General features: G+C 41.3%; 1 protein-coding gene across 4 annotated transcripts in view; it reads left to right on the plus strand.

Moving 5' to 3' along the window:
• myripb (myosin VIIA and Rab interacting protein b) overlaps positions 1–25,243 on the plus strand; it is a 269,944-nt gene that overhangs the window by 107,534 nt on the left and 137,167 nt on the right. For 2 of the 4 annotated variants that reach the window (XM_082183982.1, XM_082183984.1), the window contains exon 1: positions 13,401–13,796. The exons of the other annotated variants lie outside the window; for them this stretch is intronic. In XM_082183982.1, the coding sequence (XP_082040108.1) occupies positions 13,669–13,796 (128 nt within the window). In that variant the 5' untranslated portion in view covers positions 13,401–13,668. Of the gene's footprint in view, positions 1–13,400; positions 13,797–25,243 lie in introns of those variants that run through there. 4 annotated transcript variants of the gene reach the window in all.

Consider the following 25,243-nt stretch of genomic DNA (forward strand, 5'->3'; position numbering starts at 1 on the left):
CAGGAGTTACAACACTGGGACATTTTGTGAATATTGCAGGACCGGACTTGGACAATATTGAGAAGACAGCAGAAAAGTTGGGTTTTAAATCTTTAAGGTTGGTTCATCAACTTTTAACGAAATGGAGGTCCGTTCTTGAAGAAGAGGAGTTGAAAAATATCAAAGACTTTTGCAGAGGTGTCATAAAACCAAAGGAGGATGACCCTTTCCATATTTTAATCCTGTCACCTAAAATGGATGAGTGTGAAGGTCCTTTTTTGGAAAAGAAAGATGTATGTTTCAGTGCTGATTCATTTAATGTGAAAGATGTGTATACAAATTGTGTGAAAGTTTTTAACAGAAAAGTTTTGCATAACAGGAGTGATACACCATGGCGTAATGTCATTGGGTTTGGTAGAGATTTTAGACCACAATGGAGAGCACTATATAAGCCACCGTTACCTAAGAGAGCGGGTGACATGCAGTGGAGAATCTTACATGGGGTCATAGCTGTGAATGCTTTTATTTCTGTAATAAACCCAGAGATTAGCTCTGATTGTCCTTTTTGCTCTCAGAGAGAAACCGTTTTTCATGCTTTTATGTTTTGCGATAGATTGAGACCATTATTTATTGTTGTAGAGTCTTTTTTTAAGTCTTTTGATGAAAAATTCTCTATGCAAATGTTTATTGGTGGGTTTAAATACAGTATGTCAAGGGAAAGGCTTCTGTGTGTCAGTTGTTAAATTTTGTTTTGGGCCAATCAAAAATGGCAATTTATGCGAGTAGGAAGAATAAGATTGAAAACATTTCTGGACAAGATGTATTGATGTTTTTTTCCAATGTAATCAAGTCAGGAATAATTACAGATTTTAATTTTTTCAGGGCTATGAATGATTTGTCATTGTTTGAAATGAAATGGTGTAGTGGAGAGGTATTATGTTCTACGGTGACGCATTGCTGCCACATACATATTATTTCCCCCCCCCCAATTATGTCGTAATAACGAGATCTTATGTCGTTTTAACGACATCTTTTCTCGTAATAACGAGATCTTATGTCGTTTTAACGACATCTTTTCTCGTAATAACGAGATCTTATGTCGTTAAAACGACATCTTTTTCTCGTAATAACGAGATCTTATGTCGTTAAAACGACATCTTTTTCTCGTATAACGAGATCTTTTGTCGTTAAAACGACATCTTTTTCTCGTAATAACGAGATCTTATGTCGTTAAAACGACATCTTTTTCTCGTAATAACGAGATGTTATGTCGTTAAAACAACATCTTTTTTTGCCCTTATAAGGACATGTGTAGTCATGTACAAAATAGCTTAAGCAAATAGTAGCACCCCCCAATCATTCAAAATTAATCAATGAGGCCCTTTTTTAAAAGTTTTTTTATATATATAATATATTATATATAATATTTATTTTTGTTAATAGGCTATATCTTCATTCATTACCTTCATTCATAAGTAGTCAAAACACAACAGAACATTTTACAACATTGTGTTCTTATTTTGTTTAATTAACGAAATGTCAATCTTCGTCTTTATAACAGAAGATAGCCTACAATACAAAAATCTTCAAGATGTATAACGGATTGTCACCTTATAAACAGTCCTTTTTTAATGGAATAATACACCCTTATAATAAAGAAAAAGCTTCAGTGATAAAGAATATGAACGCAATGCATTTAATTATACGTTAAGCGTTTTCCTTCCATAGAAACCCTTTATTATAAAGAAAATAGGTGGCTCTTAACGTGTCTTTCTATGGGAGGATGGTATTGCGGTGCACAGCAAATATTCAATGCATGCAATGCAAATATTCAATGGTATTCAATGCAAAACAGAAATGAAAAATACAAGTAGCCAATAAAATAAACAAATTATTGTGGCATTAATTAGCCCATAAACAATATTTATTTTAAAGCCTAAACGAATTTGTTTAAAGAAAAACACCAGCGTTGGGCGTTTATCTGCAGGCTAAGTGTTTCAGCCGTTCTTTTCAAACTGGCGCAATAAAATGCAACAGAATTTGATTAGTTAAACATGAAGAGGATTATCCGTCTGGCATGGCCGCTCGCTCTAACGGTAACCTAGATAAATGTTTGCTATTATTAAGCGCATATCCAAGTGTTTGTGCGGAGTGTGGAGCGCGCACTATGACATGGATGAAGGCGCCGGTGCCATCACTCGCATTTTCCTATCAACAGTGGAAACAACTTAAAATACTCCATCATTTCTGGTCATACAGAAAATAATAATAACAAGAAAACGGTGTGCTTTTGTAAAATAAAATAAAACGAACAGGGCGCGCTTTCATGATCTCTGTGAATTGGAGCGCGCCTCAAAATGAACTGAAAAACAGTGTATAGACAAGCCTCACAGACATGAGAAATATAACTATAAAGTTTATAAAAAAATGTCCACCAACGAAAAAAAATCCAATCGAAAGCAAATACAGTACCATCTGATTATGTAATCATGTCCGTATGAAAGGCGCATCTAGGCTACATTACAGCGGAGATGTATGGAGATATGTATGCAGGCAGCCTACACTGATTTAGAAAAGACTAGTTCATTAATAAACAATTAAAATGCTTTGTTATTTTTTTCAGATACATTTATTATATCATTAGCCTACTTTTGCCGGCGCTTTGCGGCAAGTTTTATGCATGCGCTTGAGCGCGGAATAGGCTATAGCCTACATGCACCCAGGATTGAATATAAACGTGTGATTAGTCCTAATTGCTTAAATTAATGACTACTAGTCTAGAAAAATCCTTTAGTCTATGGCAACTCTAATCAATAGCCTACATTTAATATTTGACATTATTTCATTAGTAATTAGTAGGCTATCCAGCTCTTCACATTTAATTAGTTGAGTTAGCATAATTAATGAACTAATAAAATAATAAAACATTTTTTAAATTAAGATACTAACCATATATTTCTATATAGCATTGCTTATTCCACCACACAAAGGACTGTTTATAAGGTGACAATCCGTTATACATGTGAAGATTGTAGGCTGTATCTTGAAGATTTTTGTATTATATTGTATCTTCTGTTATAAAGACGAAGATTGACATTTCGTTAATTAAACAAAATAAGAACACAATGTTGTAACATTTTCTGTTGTGTTTTGACTACTTATATCTCTAGGTAATGAATGAAGATATAGCCTATTAACAAAAATAAATCTTATATATAATATATTATATATTAAAAAAAAACTTTTAAAAAAGGGCCTTATTGATTAATTTTGAATGATTGGGGGCTGCTACTATTTGCTTAAAGGAACACTCCACCATTTTTTGAAATAGGGCTTATTCACCTTCTTTCCTACATTTAGATAGGTAGGCAAATGCATTTTTGTCTCAGTGCATGCATTGTTTTAGTTTGACAGGGTCGGCGCTAGCTTAGCTTAGCATAATGAATGGAATCCTTTGTTGCCAGCTAGCATGTCCTGAGTAAAAGTGATATATATATAAAAAACAACAACACCTAATTACTTCTTGTGGCTTGCATATTTCACAAGTACAAATAGCGATGCAGATTAACACTAGGCGATTTCTTATGCAGATATTGACTTGGGACTATATTAGGGGGAAGCACAGGCGAAGCACTGCTACTTGAGCACAGAGATATCAAGCCCAAGTAGCAGTGCTTCGCCTGTGCTTCCCCCTAATATAGTCCTTAATATATAAGTCAATATCTGCCTAGGAAATCACCTAGTGTTAATCTGCATCGCTATTTGTACTTGTTGTGAATACGCAGGTCACAAGAAGTAATTAGGTGTTTTTTTATTTTTTTTATCACTTTTACTCAGGACATGCTAGCTGGCAACAAAGGATTCCATTCATTATGCTAAGCTAAGCTAGCGCCGACCCTGTCAAACTAAAACAATGCATGCACTGAGACAAAAATGCTTTTGCCCACCTATCTAAATGTAGGAAAGAAGGTGAATAAGCCCTATTTCAAAAAACGGTGGAGTGTTCCTTTAAGCTTTTTGAACGTGTGATAAAGGCGCGATAGGCTGTCAATTTTATGTGGATAAAGGCATATTTTGTACATGACTACACATGTCCTTATAAGGGAAAAAAAGAGATGTCGTTTTAACGACATAACATCTCGTTATTACGAGAAAAAGATGTTGTTTTAACGACATAAGATCTCGTTATTACGAGAAAAAGATGTCGTTTTAACGACATAAGATCTCGTTATTACGAGAAAAGATGTCGTTAAAACAACATAAGATCTCGTTATTACGAGAAAAGATGTCGTTAAAACGACATAAGATCTCGTTATTACGAGAAAAGATGTCATTAAAACGACATAAGATCTCGTTATTACGAGAAAAGATGTCGTTAAAACGACATAAGATCTCGTTATTACGACATAATTGAGGGGGGGAAATAATATGTATGTGGCAGCAATGCGTCACCGTAATGTTCTGTTCATGAAGGGACATTAATTTTTGCTATGTGGTTGCAGTAAAGGAGTATTTATGGTGTTATTTATGAATAGCAGTATAAAGAGTGTTTTATTGTGTATGTATATGTTTGTTTTTGTTTTTTGTCTTAATGTAGAATGTAAGGAAATATTTTATTTTTGATTGTAATAAAATGTGTTTTCAAATTAAAAAATTCTCTCTCTCTCTCTCTCTCTCTCTCGCTCTCTGTGTGTGTGTGTGTGTGTGTGTGTGTGTGTGTGTGTGTGTGTGTGTGTGTGTGTGTGTGTGTGTGTTTTATGAGATAATTATGACTCATCCTCAGAATCTTTACTTCCTACTTCCTGTTCTTCTGGCTGTCTGCCTCTGAGCTCTTAGTCTTGTGCTGTGATTGGCTCTGCTCCTTTGACAAGCTGACTGATGAGAGCCCTGACGACCTGTTAAGGCTTGTCATTGTCTGTTTTACACTTACACATCTAAACAGAACATGTATAAGATACATATATAATCCTGGTACTGAATCTCCTGTGTGTAGCAGTGTCCTGTGGGAGTCATTAATATGAAACACAGTTTATTTCACTCTGTAGTGGGACTGGAAGAAAGCTGCAAGCATATTAAAGAGCCCTGCTATTTATTCTTCTGCCATTTTGTGAACATGGCTTGTTGTTTTTCTGAGAGGTTCTCAGGGGAGTGCTCACTGATGCAATTTAAAGCCAGGTCTGTGAGGTTTTCAGTGCAAGCAGATGTGTGCTGAACTGCTGTGCTTCTGCAGAAGGTTGCCATTTAAAAAGGCCATAATTTTATCATTGATATGGGTGTATTATTAATGGTTGCTCAGCTTCACTGTGCTGTGTGACATCTCCTGGGGTGATTGTAAACATCTGTGGCTATAAGTTTCACTAATAGTTTCACTAATATTTTATGTTTTCTTTGTTGTTGGTGATAATATTGATAATATCATGGAATACCATGTAAATAACATGGTACATTAATCTGGTAACCAACAGGAATGGAAAGAGTACTTTAGATTACTTTCCAAAAAAATGTAGTGTAAAAGTTCTTGTCCAAAAAACTACTGTAACCCTTTGGGGAACGCCTCCAGCGTGATAGCTTCTGAAGCACGTGTGGAACTACTTCAGTCTCGATTGGTGTTGAGTCATGACGTCTTCTGATAGGTCAAAGCAAGTCGTTCTCAGGCACTTCTTGTGTGGCAAAGGGATGCAGTGTCTCACTTCCTTCTCAGGGAACAAGGGTTACAGTCATAAACCCGAGACATTGCCTTTCAAGGGAACTCGCAGTGCGTTTAAGACGACACTTTGGGGAACGAAATACCCACTGATAGAGCATGCAGATTCCCAACTGTTTTGAGGGACATATTAGCTAGCAGGAAGGCCACTTTGAAAGCGAGAAACTTCTCCGACACCTCGTCAATGGGTTCGAAGGGTGCCATAGATAACCCCTCAAAAACTACTGCCAGGTCCCAAACAGGAACCCTGGTTTGGACGACAGGCCTCATCCTCTAACACCACGAAGGAAACAAATGATTAGTTGGTGTTTCCCAAGAGGGCCACCACTTAAAGGTGTGTGGAAGGCAGCTATAATCGTCACGTAGACCTTAAACATGGACGGATGCAAGACCATCTGAGAAACTGCTTTGGAGGAACTCCAGCACTGAAGCCACTGGGCAGTTAACTGGGTCCAACTTGCGTTCTCTGCCCCATAAACAACATGATGGTCCTTTAGGTCCAGGTGGACGTGCCTCAGGGCTAGCCATCATCACACAGCCATCATCTCCAGGCAATTGATGTGCCAAGAAAGATGATGCCCTCTCCTCAGACCTCATGTAAAGCGGCCCTTCATGACAACCATGACCGCTCCCCAGCCCGTGAGGGATGCATCCATAGTCATGATTCTCCGCTGACATGACGCTCCCAACACAGGGCCCTGGAATAGGAACCACGGTTACTTCCACATATCTGCATGTTAATTTGATCATGTGAAGTAGGGATGGGGCCGATCCGATCCAGTATCGGTATCGGGACCGATACCAGCGTAATTCACTTATAGGATTTTTCCGATCCAACCTGCGGAGATATCCGATATCCATGAGTCATGTCTGCGCTTTAACGTTGTCTGCTTAAAATGACTCCAAAAGTGATTCCCACCGGCTAGTCTGCTAGCTGGCTGCAAACTGCGGAATGGATTTACTGAACGGAGGCGCGGCTCAATGAGACACGCCCCCGCTCAGAGTTATGAGACACGCCCCCGCTCAGGAAATCCATTCCGCAGTTTGCGGCTAGCCAACAACGTCCGCTGTGTGGAAATACTTAACACTGGAAACACCGCAGAGCAAGACAGCGAAATGCAATGTTTGCAAAGCTGTAATTCAGAGCTCTTTGAAGCTCCCTAGCCTCGCATTGTAGAACACAACGAACGCAATCAAACATTTAAAAAAGCACCACGTTACTGTGCGTTCACACCAAACGCGAATAGCGCGTCAAATTCGCGTCTACCGTGTCTATTTGGACGCTTGAATATTTTGAATCCATTCGCGCGTCCAGAGAAAAATTGGCGCACGTAAAAAGCAAAAGTTTGAAGCGAAATTGACGCGCGTCTGAGGCAAAATCCGCTAGTCTGTTTGCAAGATGCTGATGTTGATCGAGCATTCATCAAGAGAGTTACCGCATCGGAGCGAGGACCACCCTTCAGATAGTGTGTGTGTAAGATGTTTACACTTGCACTTTTCTTATATTTCAAGACTCAAGTATTTGACATTTTGGGAATGTAATACATATTGACATGCCAATCCATTTGAAACCCTTACAGTTGCATATTTGTTTTCAGAATGGGATTTGTTTTACTGTTAACGGGATTTCCTGTTTTTCTGACTTCCTTTTCTGACTTTATAACGTTACTTACCTCAAGTTGCCTTTTGGGACATACATGCATACATACGTAACGTTACATATCATAATTTACTTGCCTGTTGAGAGAAGTTTATTTCAGCATCATATAAAATAAACAATAATGATAATAATAACATTAAAGCAAACACAACTCTGGTATCGGAATAGTATCGGTATCGGCCGATATCCAAATTCAGGTATCGGATCGGAAGTGAAAAAAAGTGGATCGGTGCATCCTTAATGTGAAGCACTTTTTTTCCCTCAGGGAAAACCCCCTGGTCCTGAGCCACCACTGCAGGGGTCTCATGTAAAGCAGGCCATAATATATTACGTTGGACGCTGCTGCAACAAGCCCCAGCACTCTCTGAAAGTGTTTGACAGTGATGGCTGTCACGGTGCAAGGAGAGAGGACCCAAAAGCAGAAGGTGATCTGACAATGTTTAATAGTTGAAAACAGTTCAGGGAAAATAACACAGGTGGCCGGTAGGCATATAAATCCAACAGAAAGTCTCTCAGTACTAAATCCAACCGAAGAAGATTTCAGCCAAAGGAAACAGAAAGTCTCTCAGCAATAATGGAACAGAAATACACGGTCAGGACCGGCAGCGGGATTTCCCGGAGGAGGAGAGAGAGACTGGGTCCGTAGAGAGCACGGGAACACCAAACCGTGGACCACTCACGTAGCTGGAGGTTGGACAAAGCCGAGGCGAGGTAACAATGTAGTCAGTCAAGAACACGCACCAGACAGGACACGACAAGACAGGGACTGGAACAGCAGGAAAACAGGTACGTAACATTCGGCAATAATCTGACAAGGAACAAAAGAAAAGGAAAGCCTAGAAATAGAGAGTCTAATCAGAGAAGGTGGGAAACAGGTGTAGAGAGAGGTGATGAGAAACAGCTGAGAGCGGATGAGATAATGAAAGAGAATGTGTGTGCGTAAACGGATGTAATGATGAGTGTGACCAGAAGAGGGAGGAAGAGAGTAAGAAGAATACCAGGATCATGACAGTACCCCCCCCCCCCCCCCTCAAGGAGCGCCACCTGGCGCAACAGAGGAGGACTGGCGGGAGCGGTAGAAGTCATCAATCAGCGAGCGGTCCAGGACGTCCCGGGATGGAATCCAACTTCTCTCCTCAGGACCGTATCCCTCCCAATCGACCAGGAATTGATGACCACGACCTCGAGGACGAACATCGAGAAGTCTGCGAACCCTATAGGTGGGTGCGCCCTCGATACGGATCGGAGAGGTGACAGGACGAGGAGGGGCACGAATAACGGGTTTAATACATGACACGTGAAAGACAGGGTGAATGCGTCGGAGATTGGGAGATAACTTGAGTTTGACTGAGACAGGACTGAGAATCTTAAGGACACGGAATGGCCCGATGAATTTAGGGGCCAATTTACGCGACGTGGATTGAAGAGGAAGGTTAAGGGTGGACAGCCAAACCCTCTGCCCAACAGAATAACGGGGACTTTTGACACGACGTCTATTAGCGGGCCGCCGAGTACGAGTACGAGACTTGCATAAGGCGGATCTGACCCCTCTCCAAGTACGTCTTGCACGTTGAATAAAGGCTTTGACGGACGGCATCTTAGAATCAACGTCTTGTGACGAAAAAAGCGGAGGTTGATAACCGAGACAAGACTGGAAGGGAGATATACCTGTAGCGGAGGACGGGGCGGAATTGTGAGCGTACTCTGCCCAGGACAGTTGTTCTGACCAGGAAGCAGGATTGCGGAAAGCAAGACTACGGAGAATGCGTCCGATTATCTGATTGGCCCGTTCGGCTTGGCCATTGGTTTGTGGATGAAAACCGGAGGAGAGACTAGCCGACGCTCCAATAAGACGACAAAACTCCTTCCAGAATAAGGAAGAGAATTGGGGGCCCCTATCGGACACGACGTCGGAGGGGAGACCATGGATCTTAAAAATGTTGTCAACGACAATTTGGGCTGTCTCCCTAGCGGAAGGGAGCTTAGGTAAAGCGATAAAGCGGGCGGCTTTGGAAAAACGGTCTACGACTGTAAGTATCACGGTGTTCCCCTCAGAGGGAGGAAGACCCGTGATAAAATCCAAGGTGATGTGCGACCACGGGCGAGACGGTACCGGAAGAGGGCGCAGCAACCCCGCCGGGGGCGAATTACTAGATTTAGTCTGGGCGCAGACGGTACATGAAGCGACAAAACGGTGTATGTCACGTTCACGAGAGGGCCACCAGAACCTTTGGCGGATAGCGGCGACGGTGCCCCTAACACCGGGATGGGCAGATAATTTGGAAGAGTGACCCCATTGAAGAACAGCTAGACGAGCAGAAGGAGGAACAAATAAAAGACCCCTAGGACAAAGACAGGGAGTGATGGCGTGAGCCAGAGAACGCTTGACCAAACGTTCTATTCCCCAGACTGCTGCGCCCACCACCATACCCTGAGGAAGGATCTCCTCCTTAGTGGGCACAACCTCTGGAGAAGCGAACTGTCGTGACAGAGCATCTGGTTTGAGGTTCTTTGAACCAGGGCGATAGGAGATAGAAAAGTCGAAACGCGTAAAGAAAAGAGCCCAACGGGCCTGACGAGCGTTGAGTCTTTTAGCGGAACGAATGTACTCTAAATTTCTATGATCTGTCCAGACGATGAACGGAACAGAGGTACCCTCGAGCCAGTGACGCCACTCTCCGAGGGCTAGACGGATTGCCAACAATTCGCGATTACCAACATCATAATTGCGTTCGGCGGGAGAAAGACGATGTGAAAAGTAAGCACAGGGGTGAATCTTCTCATCAGACGATGAGCGTTGGGAGAGAACAGCTTCCACGCCCACCTCCGATGCATCAACCTCTACAATGAATTGTCTGGAGACGTCAGGAGTTCTTAAGACAGGAGCTGTAGTAAAAAGGGATTTCAGACGATCGAAAGCTGTTTGAGTCTCCTTCGTCCAGCAAAAACTAACCTTGGCAGACGTGAGAGCTGAGAGCGGAGCGGCGATCTGGCTAAAGTTACGGATAAACCGGCGGTAAAAATTTGCAAAGCCCAAAAAACGTTGAAGGGCGACGCGTGACTCAGGGACTGGCCATTCGGTGACCGCACGGACCTTGGAGAGATCCATGCTAATACCCTCCGCGGAAATTACAGAACCAAGAAAGGAGACGGACTGAGCGTGGAAAATACATTTCTCAGCCTTGACAAACAGTCGATTCTCGAGGAGACGTTGGAGAACCTGGCGAACGTGTTGCGTATGTACTTGGAGAGAGGGGGAGAAAATTAAAATATCATCGAGATAGACAAAAACGAAAATGTTCAGCATGTCTCTGAGGACATCGTTAATTAACGCCTGGAACACGGCAGGAGCGTTGACCAAACCGAAAGGAAGAACGCGATATTCGAAGTGCCCTAAAGGGGTGTTAAACGCTGTTTTCCACTCGTCCCCCTCCTTTATGCGGACAAGGTGGTACGCATTACGGAGATCTAGCTTAGAAAAGACCTTAGCCCCCTGCAGGATCTCGAAGGCGGATGACATGAGCGGCAAGGGATAACGGTTCTTGACCGTGATGTCATTCAACCCCCGATAATCAATACAGGGGCGTAAGGAACCATCCTTCTTCTTAACGAAGAAAAAACCCGCACCGGCTGGAGGAGGAAGGAACAATGGTTCCAGCATCGAGCGAATCGGAAAGATATCTCTCTAATGCTTCGCGCTCGGGAGCAGAGAGAGAGTAAAGCCTCCCACGGGGGGGCGTGGTACCCGGCAGGAGGTCGATACTACAGTCATACGGTCGATGGGGAGGAAGAGAAGTGGCCCTGGAACGACTAAAGACCGCTCGAAGATCATGGTACTCCTCCGGGACCCCGGACAAATCACCTGGCTCCTCCTGAAAAACAGAGACAGAAGAGACAGGAGGAACAGCAGACATCAAACACTTAACATGACACGACAGACTCCATGAAAAAATGGAGCCTCTGGACCAATTTATCTGAGGGTTATGCTCAACTAACCAAGGATGTCCTAAAACAACAGGACTATATGGAGAATGAAATACTAAAAAAGAAATTGTCTCTTGATGATTGCCGGAGATGGTGAGACTCACCGGAACTGTGGAAAAACGCACTCTAGAGAGGATACTACCGTCGAGGGCGTGGACAGGGGTGGAGTCTTCACATTCGATGAGGGGAATCCCCTGTTCACGGGCCCAAGTCTCATCCACAAAGCTTCCCTCGGCACCCGAATCGATCAAAACCGGGCAAGAGACGGAAAATCCCGGCCAGCGGAGGAGAGCGGAGAAAGTAGTGCGTGCGCGTGGCGGAGGGTCTAGGGTTGAAGCGCTCACCAGTAACCCTCTCTCTACTGGTGAGCCCTGGCTTTTACCGGGCAGGTGGAGACTTGGTGAGATGCGGAGCCACAGTACATGCAGAGGCGAGCCATGATGCGGCGTTAACGTTCTGCCGCGGAGATTCGTAAACCTCCCAGTTGCATAGGCTCGGAGTTCGCGGAGGGAGACGGTGTTGCGGAGAGCGCAGGAGTGGAGAAAAGAGAACCCTCAAGGTTGCGGCTGCGGCGGCGAATCTCAAAGCGTTTCTCCACTCGAATGGCCATGTCAATCAGAGGATCCAAGCGAGTGGGTACCTCGCGGGCAAGGATCTCGTCCTTTAAATCGGCATTAAGCCCTTCGAGAAAACGAGCTACCAGGGCTGACTCGTTCCAATCACAGGAAGCAGATAAAGTACGGAATTCAATCGAAAAATCTGCTGCTGACCTCTTCCCTTGGCGAAGCGTAGACAGGAGCCGGGAAGCCTCCGCTCCGAACGCAGAACGGTCAAAGACCCGCAGCATCTCTTCTTTGAAGGTATAACGGCAGAGACAGTCGGCTTCTGAATTCCATACCGCAGTTCCCCATTCCCGCGCACGGCCAGACAGCAAGGAGATGACGAAGGCGATGCGGGAGCGGTCACTGGCATACGTGGTAGACTGTAGTGAAAAGACAACCTCACACTGTGTCAAAAACGATCGACACTCCTTAGGCTCACCGGAATAACACGGCGGATTGTTCACTCTTGGCTCAGGAGCATCCTGACTTCTAGAAGAGGAAGACTCAACTCGGAGGTGATGAAGCTGTTGCGAGATCTCAGTCACGCGAGCAGCAAGGGAATCCACGGCATGACGAGCGGCAGCCAGCTCATCCTCATGGCGGCCCAGCATGGCTCCCTGGAGTTCAAGAGCCGACTGAAGAGGACTCTCCTTCGCTGGGTCCATATCTGGTCAGATTATTCTGTCACGGTGCAAGGAGAGAGGACCCAAAAGCAGAAGGTGATCTGACAATATTTAATAGTTGAAAACAGTTCAGGGAAAATAACACAGGTGGCCGGTAGGCATATAAATCCAACAGAAAGTCTCTCAGTACTAAATCCAACCGAAGAAGATTTCAGCCAAAGGAAACAGAAAGTCTCTCAGCAATAATGGAACAGAAATACACGGTCAGGACCGGCAGCGGGATTTCCCGGAGGAGGAGAGAGAGACTGGGTCCGTAGAGAGCACGGGAACACCAAACCGTGGACCACTCACGTAGCTGGAGGTTGGACAAAGCCGAGGCGAGGTAACAATGTAGTCAGTCAAGAACACGCACCAGACAGGACACGACAAGACAGGGACTGGAACAGCAGGAAAACAGGTACGTAACATTCGGCAATAATCTGACAAGGAACAAAGGAAAGGAAAGCCTAGAAATAGAGAGTCTAATCAGAGAAGGTGGGAAACAGGTGTAGAGAGAGGTGATGAGAAACAGCTGAGAGCGGATGAGATAATGAAAGAGAATGTGTGTGCGTAAACGGATGTAATGATGAGTGTGACCAGAAGAGGGAGGAAGAGAGTAAGAAGAATACCAGGATCATGACAATGGCTCCCCTTTGTAGTTTCCATGTATTACCGTGTGCCACCATCACTTGTGACGTAAATCATGTATGGATTTTTTTATTTTTTTTTATCAGTTGTAAAGCCTTAATGAACACTGAGCTAGCTATTGTTGCACATAAAATATCAATGTTTAAAGGGGTCATATAATGCCATTTTTGTACAAGTTAATATGATTCTTTAGGGTCTAAATGTAAAGTTTGTAATATACTTTAATTAAAAATTCTCATTAGTATTGTAAGAACACACTTATTTTACCTGGTCAAAAACAGCTCTGTTTTCAGCATGCCATTTAAGGGCATGTGTCTTTAAATGATGATGAGTTTTGCTCATCCCGCCCCTCTGTTCTGTGGGGCGTTTTGACACAACACACATGGAGTGTTGCCTTGACAACAGTTGAGGGTATATTTTGGAGAAAGAATGGCAGCGGGAGTCTCTGAGGACACATCTGTGCAACCGTATCAATTTGAACCGGAGTCGGACCCGGAACAAGATGATGGCCCCGAAGAAGTTCGACAATTAAGGCTCGAACAGGACGTTTCTGAATGGTTGGTTAACGTAATGTCACTTTGATCTATCTTTGTATGTACTGGCAGGGTAGAGTAGTGAGATACGAATGCAATGTGTTTACTGATGTATACGTTAGTTCATTGACAGATTGATGTTACAGCTAATGGTCATGAAAAACTTTTTTCGGTAAATGTAGGCTTGTCAGTGATGCATAACGTTATCTATGCAGTGTTAGGTACAACTGTCAGGGCTGAAGCACTGACATGAGGTCACGGCAGGAATGTTTCTAGCAGTAGTTGAAGGACACCTAAGAATTTGTTGTAATGTATGTTTATGTCCAGTGCAGTACGAAAATGGACGGGTCTGTGTTGAAACGCTGCTGTCAATTAACAATCGTGGGAGGGGCGTCCGACCGTGTGACGTCACACGGTCAGACGGCTCGATTTGAGACAGGGGAAAACATATAAGGAGTAGAGGCCTCAAGCCTGTCGGGACCCGATGGGGCCCGACACGCTAAGCCCATTCGGGCCGGGCTCGGGCCTTTTTTTTTTTTTTTTTTACAGATCGGGCTCGGGTCGGACTCTGGCTTATTTGGCTTCTCTCCTTTCATTGTGCCCATAATATACGTGCAGAGCACACGTCACATAGTGTGTATGAAATATTGTTATATTTATTATATTATAAATATTATACATCGCCTAAGCAACACAAACGCAATACGCATATACGCACGCGTCACTCACATGCGTTAACAGATGACAGTTGACCATGCAGAGGATCAGGGAGAAGTTGGATTTTTTAAATTTTATTAATATTATTTAACATTAGCCAGTTGGCGAAGAGTTCTTCATTTTTGAACATTGTTTTGAACATTGTTCCTCAGTTACTTAAAAGCAGAGAAAGGTAGGCCGTTTATTTACTTATTTTTGCAGTTGGATCCCGTAGCGCTATAATCTTTACTGCATGCTTATGCTTCTCTCTAATGGACAGTCTGTTCAATATTTGTGGGCATGATTGGGCATTATGTGTCAGGCCTATAAAAAAGTTTACCTTTTAGTAGCGTGTGACGTGCGTGTGTTTGCGTGTTGCAGAGACAGCGTGCATCAGAGAGCGCGCATCAAAGAGCGCGCTTCAGAGAGGACTTAAAGTGATATTGATGTTGGTCTCGGGTTCGGGCTGAAAAATTACAGCCGTTGTCGGGCTGGGGCCGGGTAGGGCTTGAACACCACGGGCCAGGGCCGGGTTAGGGCTGGAGTATTTGGCCCTTGCAGGGCTCTAATAAGGAGATTTAAAAAAAAAAAAAACACTGGATGGATTTTTATCATTATATGATGGTTGTGTACAGGCACTGCCAACACACATTTCAGTACAATCAACTTGTAAAAGTGCATGTACCATTATATGACCCCTTTAAAATATTGCAAAGAATACAAAAATTTTTTTTTTGCGGAAGTGCACTCGCTACATGAAAGGCAGATTGTATGAAATGGATCAAACAAAAAAAACTTTGATTTTAAACGAGCTGTAGTTTTATCGCATCATGCACTGAAAGAGATGCAGTCATGGGTCATCAATAGTGTGCTTACTGAATTTGATCCTCCAATTTCAGTACATTAAGTCATGGTGAGCTTTTATCCCACATTAAGCTTTTTAGAATGTCACTACCACACTTTTTAAAAGTGCGCATTGCACGCTCGCTCATTCTAAACTCATCAAGAATCAACGAGCTGCCGACTGCTGCAGGGCATGCAAGGAAGAGATGCGGCAGTGCAGATCGCGCATCTCTGTCTATATGTTCAAACAAAAGGGAGTGGGAATTCCAGTGTTATGAACGTGGCACTTGAGAGAGTTGTTAACATAATAATATTAACATTGGTAATATTTGTCACCACTGTGTTCATGGACTTTTCAGTTAGTTGTCATTTGTCACATGTTCCTTTGTTTAGTTTCCCGCCACTAGTCTGTCTCCCTGGTTATTATCATTAGTGCATCTGTGTCACCTGTGTCCTATTAATTACCATCATCTGTGTGTGCTATTTAGATCCTCCTGTTCACGCTGTCTTTGTCTGATCTCCGTTAGGTATGGTTCTGTTTATCCTGCCTGCTTGGAGAACTTTCATTAACTAGATGTATATTGATCTTGATCTGTTTGTCTTCGTCTTCCTATCTAAGCCAACCGTAACAATATTATTATATTCATTGTTATGTATTTTCTTTATTTCCCCTTCATTTCATGTATCTCTTTACCTAACTAAAGTACTATATGTTTTGCAAATACCGTAAATGGCCTACAATCATGACAATAACATTTTGACTGTATTTCTGTTGGCTTAGGTTACACCAGCATGTGCTGATAAATGGCGACTGTTGGGGCACATATGACTTGGTTCTAATGATCTGAGTGATCTGCTTATATTCAGTGAGCATATCTGCAATGTAGTGAGCTCCTAGGCAATTGAGTGATTTATAAACAAGTAAAGGTACTTTAACCCTCTGGGGTCTGAAGTGGTTTCTGGGCCCTGGAGGTCTTCTGACATGCTCTGACATTTGTGCTTATTTCTGTTACTTGTAACATTTTCATGGCTAAAGTCTGATTACACTGTATTCAGCACAAACTCTGCTACAATAATATGTGAGCAGCATGTATGTAAAAGTTTGTAGTTTTGAGAAAATTACGTTTATGTGTGGTTTGTAAAAAACTATTATTTTTAGTCACTGAAATAAGGCCATAAAACCTATACTGATCATTTGTTCACAAGACTTTTGAAAATGTAATCACGTAGCCTAGAAATTTGTAAGACATGTTTTGTGTAAGAATATTATGAATATTGATGTGTTTCACACCTGGGAAGACAATACCCTCCCCTAATGGCCCTATCAAGTGGCCAGTGCTGGGTTTCCCGATATCGTTGTCTCTTAGCATGCTACGAAGACTCTTAAGGTATAACTTAACTAAAGGTATACCATTACTAGGCGTGTTCCCCGAACTATACTTAGAAAGCTGCTTAAGATATACCTTCTTACGTGCGACGTTACCGGGTGCTGTCCGTGGTGAATTGATTCTCGAGCCATCGATATCAACCAATTCAGCACCATGCTGAATTGGTTGATATCGATGGCTCGAGAATCAATTATTCTCTCGTGCATTATATTTTATAATGGTTTCACTGCATTATGTGAGAAAGCGGTGTTTATAAAAGAAGCACTTCAGAAATAGTTGAAATTGCATTTATCAGGACTCATGGGATATTATAAAAAATAATCCAAACTATAATAGCCTATAATAGCCTAGCCTACATATTTTAAAATTGTATCATATATTGCTGCCACAATAACCATTTCAAAAATTTTACGTGATTTCATCTCTTTCCCATTTTTTTTCGCTGAGGTGGAGCTGCGATGAAATAGTGTTCTTGTAAATACTTCCAGCATTTCAGTAATAAAAGTGTACATCTTACATACGGTACTCGGTAGTGATCAAAAAGGATTTAAAGAGTGAATTTTGAATCTCTTCTTGTAAACTCAGAGATGTGGATTCAGACGGCAATTAAATTCCCACACGACCTGTTTGTCAAAAAAACTATTTGGCCAGGGATTTTTACGCGGGTTGGGTGAGAAAAAAACACTGACATTATGGATTCGGACGGCAATAAAATCACTTACCCCTGTAAATGTTTAAAATACCGTACGAGCCCATGATAAATAATTAGCGTCCGAATAGGACTTAACTGACAGTCTGCTTTCACTGGCCTTTGAAAGTGCTCTGCAGACGGCGCCGTCTTTTAGAACAACTATGCACTGTATCACTGCCATAGTTTGAGCAAACTCCCCACCACAATCATTCCCTTTAAATAGACTATTAAGCCTTTAATGGTTCGGCAGCTGATGTACCTTTGGATAATATAATTAAAAATCTAACAACAATCAGTATAATGACAATTTTATTCTTTGCATGAAAACACTTGAATTAGCCTAATTGAACACTGTCTGGGTATATTAAAACTTCAGAATTATATTCGTATAGACCTGCAACAGTGATAAGGTAAAGCTAAGAGTGGTCCAGACCAACCTTCCGAAAATATGACTTACAGAAGGTATACTTAACTAAGAACGTTTCGGGAAACACGCATTAACGATAAGGTACAGCTTAAGGTGTAACTTAAGAATGACGTAGCGTTGAGAAGGTTTCGGGAAACCCAGCCCAGGTTTGTTGTACCTTGTATGCATATACTTGTAGGGCTGCATAAAATAATAATAACAATAATTTGAAAGGAGGTCCTTCCTCAGAGGAATTGGCCAGGGAGGGGCTGTCGCGAGGAGCACAAGTCCGGGTGGGCCAATGAGGTGCAACCAAAAGGACCTGCTCCCTGATCTTGCACAGGACCTGTGCAAGAAGGCTCTCTGGGGGAAACACAGTGGGAAGCGGCAGTGGGAAGTGCCTGGGGAGGCAAACAGATCTACCTGTGCATCGCCGAACTGTTCCCAAATCAGCTGAACCGTCTGGGGATAGAGTCTCCATTCCACGGGATAAGACCGTAGTCGTGAGAGCTCGTCGGCTGCACGATTCAGCTCTCCCTGGATGTGAATGGCTCGAAGCGACCTCAGATGCTTTTGACTCCATAGGAGGAGATGGCGTGCGAGTTGCGACATACAGCGGGAGAGCAGACCACCCTGATGGTTGATGTACGCTACTGTCGCCATGTTGTCTGAACGGACCAGTATGTGCTTGCCCTCCAGCAACGTCCGAAAACGGTGCAGAGCTAGACGTACGGCCAGAAACTCGAGGCAATTGAGATGCCAAAGGCGCTGGGGTCTTGTCCAGGAGCCCACGGCAGCATGCCCATTGCACATGGCACCCCAACCCATGGTGTTTTGTATTCCGCCATATTTTCCACATTTTCTTTTCATACTTTCAGCTGCTGTTGTTTTTCTCCAAGGTGATTTGGTTCTGCCAGTCTTCTTCCCGACTTTCACAGGAGCAATGTCATCAATAACATTCTAAAGTTCTGAGTTAAAGGAATCAAGGAGAAAATCAATAGTGTCTGCAGATGTGCTTGGTGTCTAAGATATAGCCTTTATATGTAGCACACTAATGTTCTCATTTATGCATCTCTTTTTGACAGAAACAGATCTAGCTTCAATGACAGGAGGGATCAATATATCAAAGACAGTATTAACAGTAGGGCTGGAACAATAAATCGATGCATTGTGAATCGAGAAATGATTCTGGATCGATTCCAATTTTTTCCGAATGCATCGCGATTCTCTCAAATCGATTCTGAGCTTAGTTTTTAACAGCAGATGGCACTGCGTTCTCTAGAAACAGCTGTAATCTACTGGCTTCCAATGCCTTACACACTGTGGTAGATTTTTTCTTCTTTCACACCTTACTTAAGTCTACTTGGGTCTTCTTCTAATCGACGTCCCTACACTTCTCCTGATCAACGTTAGTTTACCTGGGTCTCGTCTCCTAATCAACGTCCCCGAACGTCTCCTGATCGACTTTCAATAATATGTATACTCTAGCGTGTCTCCTTATCAACGTTGGCTGAGTCCACTAACTTGCTGCGCAGCAATAACCAGACAGACTTCAGCAAATGCCCTTTAAATGCTTTAATCACGGCCGGGAGAGTTCTCAAGCATCTCAGAGAATCTCTCCCAAAAAGAATAATACATCAGGTTTTATAGGATAGAGACAGACACAACAGTAAGATCAACATGACTTAATTCATGTCACCTTCTTTGAATATGATTGGTTTAATCTGTGTAAAACAAGCCCCCACTTCACCCTCTGTTACTGGCAGAGCAAATGTAGATCTCATTATGTCATGAGACTATTCTAGACAGTATATTTTAGATATTGTCTGGTCAGCATCTCAGAATTTTCCATCGACACCAACAATTTTCAGAGTACATTTTGTTCAAGTGTTAGAATTATGATTAGTTTCAAACACAGTTTACATCTTATTTATTAAAAAATCCATCAAACACAACACTTGAACCTTCTATAAAATAATCATTCATAAAGTTCAAAAAGGTTGAAGCGAATTACAAGGGTGTTTACAGTAGGCTGTTTACATTAATCTTCATAAAATCGTCATAAAAGCATTCTGAGGTGCAAGTACATTCTCAGAATCAGTCGAACGCATGAGCACTCTTCAGTGCTCTTCTTCTTGAGCATTTGAGTGTGCGGTTAAAAACTAGCCTAGCGCGCCATCTGCTGTTAAAAACTAAGATCATTCGCCATGCATTCGGAAAAAAATTGGAATCGATCAACGAATCGCGATGCATCGATATATTGTCCAAGCCCTAATTTTACAGTATTTACAAAACAGGCAATATGGTACTTTAAGCTATAGTAATTTAATAAAACAGAACATCAATTGGGTAAAGAGATAAATAAGAAGAAATTTATGTAAAATAAATATAGGCTACAAATACAGTTAAAAAAAGAAACACATCAGTAAATGGATTCAAAAGATTTTGGGATGAGATGAATAAAAATAAAAAAGTGCACGTCGAAAAATGATGCTAAAGGGGTATCCTGTGTGTTTAAAAGTGACGCCAAGGGGTCCTGACCAAGCGTCCATGTGTAATGAGTTGGGAGTGAGAACGTGTTGGTTTTGAATTTAAAATATAGGCTTTCATTTACAAGATGAGATAAGAAAAGTTCACAGAGCTGCTTTTGGCATATAAGGCATAAAAGTTAGTGTGCATTTGTGCATATATATTTATATATATATATATATATATATATATATATATATATAAATTTGGATTGCATACATTCATTTCTTATAAAAAAAAAGATCCTGTCATTCAGCCATCTCCTCCCTTCTTCTTTCATCCTCATCACCAAAAATGTATTTTAGTTGGACAGATCAATACAGTACAAAGAACATCCCAAAAAATGTAGGATGTTGTAAAATAATGTAATTTCTGTTACCAAATGCTTTTATATCTTCACTATTGCTTCAATGCAAGTGAACAAGTGCACCGTTATTTGTTGGGTAGTGATGGGCATGTTCAAGTAAGCCAGATAAGCGCAGATTCTGTGCAATACGCTGTATTTAAAGGTCATGAACTGGATTATTTTATTATTTTATAATGTTTCCTGGGGTGCCCTTAAAATGTTAGTATGATTTTTACACAAAACATTGTCATAATTTAGAAATAAAAAGCATTTTTCCAAAGCCTGATTTTAACTTCTGATTTGAACGCTCTGTTTGAATGGGCGTGTCTGCAATGAGACTTCAGTGTAAACGCCCATTGCTGTGATTGGCTGACATGTTTGCATATGAAATAGGTAGTATTACATGTGGAACTCTCTCGAAAGTATTAAGTCAAGTATTGTTTCCCTGTAAAACGGGCGCTGTACATGCGGCGACTGGCTGAGCTGCGTGTGTGCCTCAATTGTGTACGTTGGTTTCTGTCCTGTTTTAAATCTTTTTATTATCGTTCTTAACTTGTTCTTATCACTTTCTAAGAAAATGATAAGTTTGTGGAAGTTAGTGTTCCTTATGCTACTGCTGATTAACTGGGGAAATGCGACCGTTTTTGTGAATGGCGGAGTTTTGGTGGAGAGCGTGCCAGTGATGACCAGGGAGTTCCTGCTGGGTCTGCGTTCTAATGCCGGCTTTGTCGACCCTGCCTGGGAGGTTCCCGAAGAAATTCTCCAGTCTTCTGCAAACACTCAGGAATCGAAAAGGAAAACTAGGAGGAAACGCGGGAAGCGAGGTGGAGTTCGACGCAGATTAAAGCGATCTCAAAGATTCATCCCGCTGCCTGGAATACTCCTAAGTAATGTACGCTCGCTTCGCCACAAACTTGATGAACTACAAGCCAATGTGAGTTTTATGCACGAATACAGAAACAGTCACATGATGGTATTCACCGAAACCTGGCTGGATGATTCAGTTGACAATAGTACTTTACAGATTGAAGGTTTTGGAACACCTATTCGACTGGACAGAGACAAACATACAACAGGCAAAAGTCGAGGAGGAGGTGTGTGTGTTTATATCAAGGAAAGTTGGTGTAAAACAGCAATGGTGCGTTTTAAGATTTGTAATTCAGATATCGAACTCGTTGCAATATCTGTACGTCCTTTTTATCTCCCTCGTGAGTTCCCTCAGCTGTTTTTTATTGTGGTATATACTCACCCACGCGCCAATTTTGATGTGGCTCTTGAGACTGTTAAAAATACCCTAGATAAACTTGATAATTTATCCCCAGACGCACCCAAATTTGTTTTAGGGGATCTTAACAATTGTATTATGGACAAACATCTAAAAGGCTACCATCAATATGTTACCTGCGCTACTCGCGGTGATAAAGTCTTGGATAGATGTTATGGTCCCATCCCGGGAGCGTATCGGTCTCTGTCGTTACCTCCTCTTGGTTCAGCCGATCACAATATGATTTTACTGACTTCTGTATACATTCCCATTGTGAAGCAAGTGAAGAAAGAAATACGATATGTGAAAGAATGGACACCTTCTAATATTGAAGTTTTGAAGGGATGTTTCGATTGTACCGATTGGAATATGTTTTTGAATACATCTTCTGATTTGAACGATCAGGTGGCTACCATTTCAAAATATATCACTTTCTGTGTTGATTCTGTTATAACTACGAAAAAGATCACTCTGTATCCTAATAATAAACCTTGGATCACGAAGGAGTTAAAATGTATACTGAACGAGAAGAAGAGAATATTTCTTGTGGGGAGCAATGAGGAGAAAAAACAGATAAATAGGGAAGTTAAAAGAGCAATTAAAATCGCTAAAAATAATTATAAAAATAAGATTGAGGATGTGTTCATGCAAGGTAATCTTAAAGCTGCCTGGAAAGGAATTAAGAGTATGGCTGCAGTGAGTACATTAGTACCAAAGCAACATATACCAATTGGAAACACTGACAATGATTTAATTCTATCTAAAGAGTTTAATGACTTTTTTTCTCGTTTTGATACATCCTCAGTCACTGATGAGATAACCATTTTTAAAAAGACCTTGAGTATTTCTAATAATTTTAAAATTAATTTATCTAACATATCAAGACAGCTGAAGGCCACACCGCTCAACAAGGCCCCAGGTCCAGACGGTATATGTAGTAGAACACTGAGATACTGCGCTGACCAGCTCAGTGAAGTTCTCCAGTTACTTTTTCAGTCATCCTTAGATCAAGGGTTGGTACCTGATTTGTGGAAAAGTTCAATCATTGTACCAATACCGAAAAAAACTAAACCAAATACTTTGAACGACTACCGTCCAATCGCCTTGACTTCTTTAGTTATGAAGATTTTTGAAAAAGAGATGAAGAGGTATATAATGACAATTGCTGGACCACTTTTAGATCCACTCCAGTTTGCATATCGCACTGGAAGAGGCGTAGACGATGCAAAACTGTTTTTGATAAATACTCTTAGTCGTCATCTGGAAAACAGAGGAGCTTTTGCGCGGCTTTTGTTTGTAGATTTTTCATCTGCATTTAATCTATTGCAACCTGTTACTTTGGGGCAAAAACTTATCAGCCAGTTTAACTTTGATCATGGATTAGTTTTATGGATCATGAACTTTTTATCAGACAGACAACAGAGGGTTAGGATTAATGAGGTGTTATCAGATATTGTAAATATCTCCACTGGTACCCCACAAGGGTGTGTGCTCTCTCCTATCTTGTTTATATTATATACAAATGACTGTCAGAGTTTGCAGGATAATAGTTACTTGGTAAAATATGCAGATGATACTGTGTTGCTCTCCTTGCTTTCACATTCAGATCAGGAATATGGTTCTGTTTTGAATAATTTCATCTCTTGGTGCAGAAATATGAAACTAGATCTGAATGTCTCAAAAACTAAAGAGAGGACTTTGAGAGGATGCCCCTGGGGCGACGTTTAAGAGCAATTAAATGCTCTACAAATCGTTACAAATTTACTTTTGTGCCTGAAGCAATACGGTTATGTAATACACGTAGGTGATTTTTTTTTTTTTTTTTTTTTTTTTTTTTCTCTTCTTGTTCTATGTGTTTAAATGTATATTTGTGTATGTTAAGTGTTTTATGTGAGGCACCATGTAAGCTTAAATCAATTACCCCATGGGGATTAATAAAGCTTTAAACGTAAACGTGAAAACGAATCGTGCAAAGTATTTATCATATATTTAGATCTATTCCCATCACATGAAAGGTTGCAGTGTTGAGCATTGAGCAGATGATAGGCAGTCTGTTGATCGCGTGAATAAAGTGATCTCATCATTGCAACAATTTCTGCACTCTCACGAATGCTTTCACCAAATAACAATGCAAACACAATGTAAATACAGTAAGAGGTTCGTTGTGCAGTGTAACAGCGTCATTGATTTCGTAACGAGTTTTGACAAGTGTCCAGATAAACTCACGCTGTGTGATTGACAACTTGGGCAATTGGAAAGGGAGCGTTCTTTAAATAAGATTATTTTCATCCTACTGAGAGAAACGCTGTGAAGTTGATCGTTTAGTCACTGGCGTGATTTACTGATGCATAAACATTAACATAAACTATTTTGAGAGATAATCTTTCTGAACTTTAATAATTATACATCAGAAATCACTGATCACAGATCAGTCATTAGAATAAAAATAATTACTTACATGTTTGTGGCGTTGCTGGCAGATCCATATCGTAAAAGTCTGTTTTTCCAAATAATCCACAGTGGAATGCACCAAATACAAACAAATAATGCACTGCTGAGACTTTCACACACAAAAAAACCCCACTATCCTAGCTTTAGGATCGTTTGGAAGGTAATGGTATTGATCCTGTGTCGATCTTTTCTCGTTCTCATGTCACTATTCACTAACGCTCCAGTGGGTGGCGCCAAAGACACTGTGATGTAGACGTAGGTGTTGAAATTCTTCTGCAAAGACGGTCTTTCGCTGCCCTATGATGTCATAAGTCTCCAATTTTTAGATCCTGTCGTTTTCTGGCCTTGGTATCAATAAAAGTTTTGGAATAACAAGGAAGTTTTGAGTTTTGAAACTTACAGGGTATATTAATAGTATAACGATCTCTTAACTGTCAAAAGATCAAGGACAATTTTTATTCTCAGTTCATGACCCCTTTAATTTATCATGACGAATCACGAGTTGAGTTTTTGCGCTAAATCTGCGCAGATTTTGCTTACACGAACTTCCCCAGCAGAGTAAACATAATAAGTAACACCCCAAAATGGATAGTGATTTGACAGCGGTACCCACCACAGTTGATTTTTACCCACATTTGGCAGGTGTTAATTTCAAACCCTGTATAGATATATACATACATACATACATACATACACACACACACACACACACACACACATATATATATATATATATATATATATATATACATACACACACACACACATATATATATATATATATATATATATATATATATATATATATATATATATATATACACATACAAAGAACATAAATATTTAAAGCAACACTA

This window comes from Leuciscus leuciscus, assembly GCF_965113295.1.
Source record: "Leuciscus leuciscus genome assembly, chromosome: 11".
In the NCBI taxonomy this organism is placed as follows: Eukaryota; Metazoa; Chordata; class Actinopteri; order Cypriniformes; family Leuciscidae; genus Leuciscus; species Leuciscus leuciscus.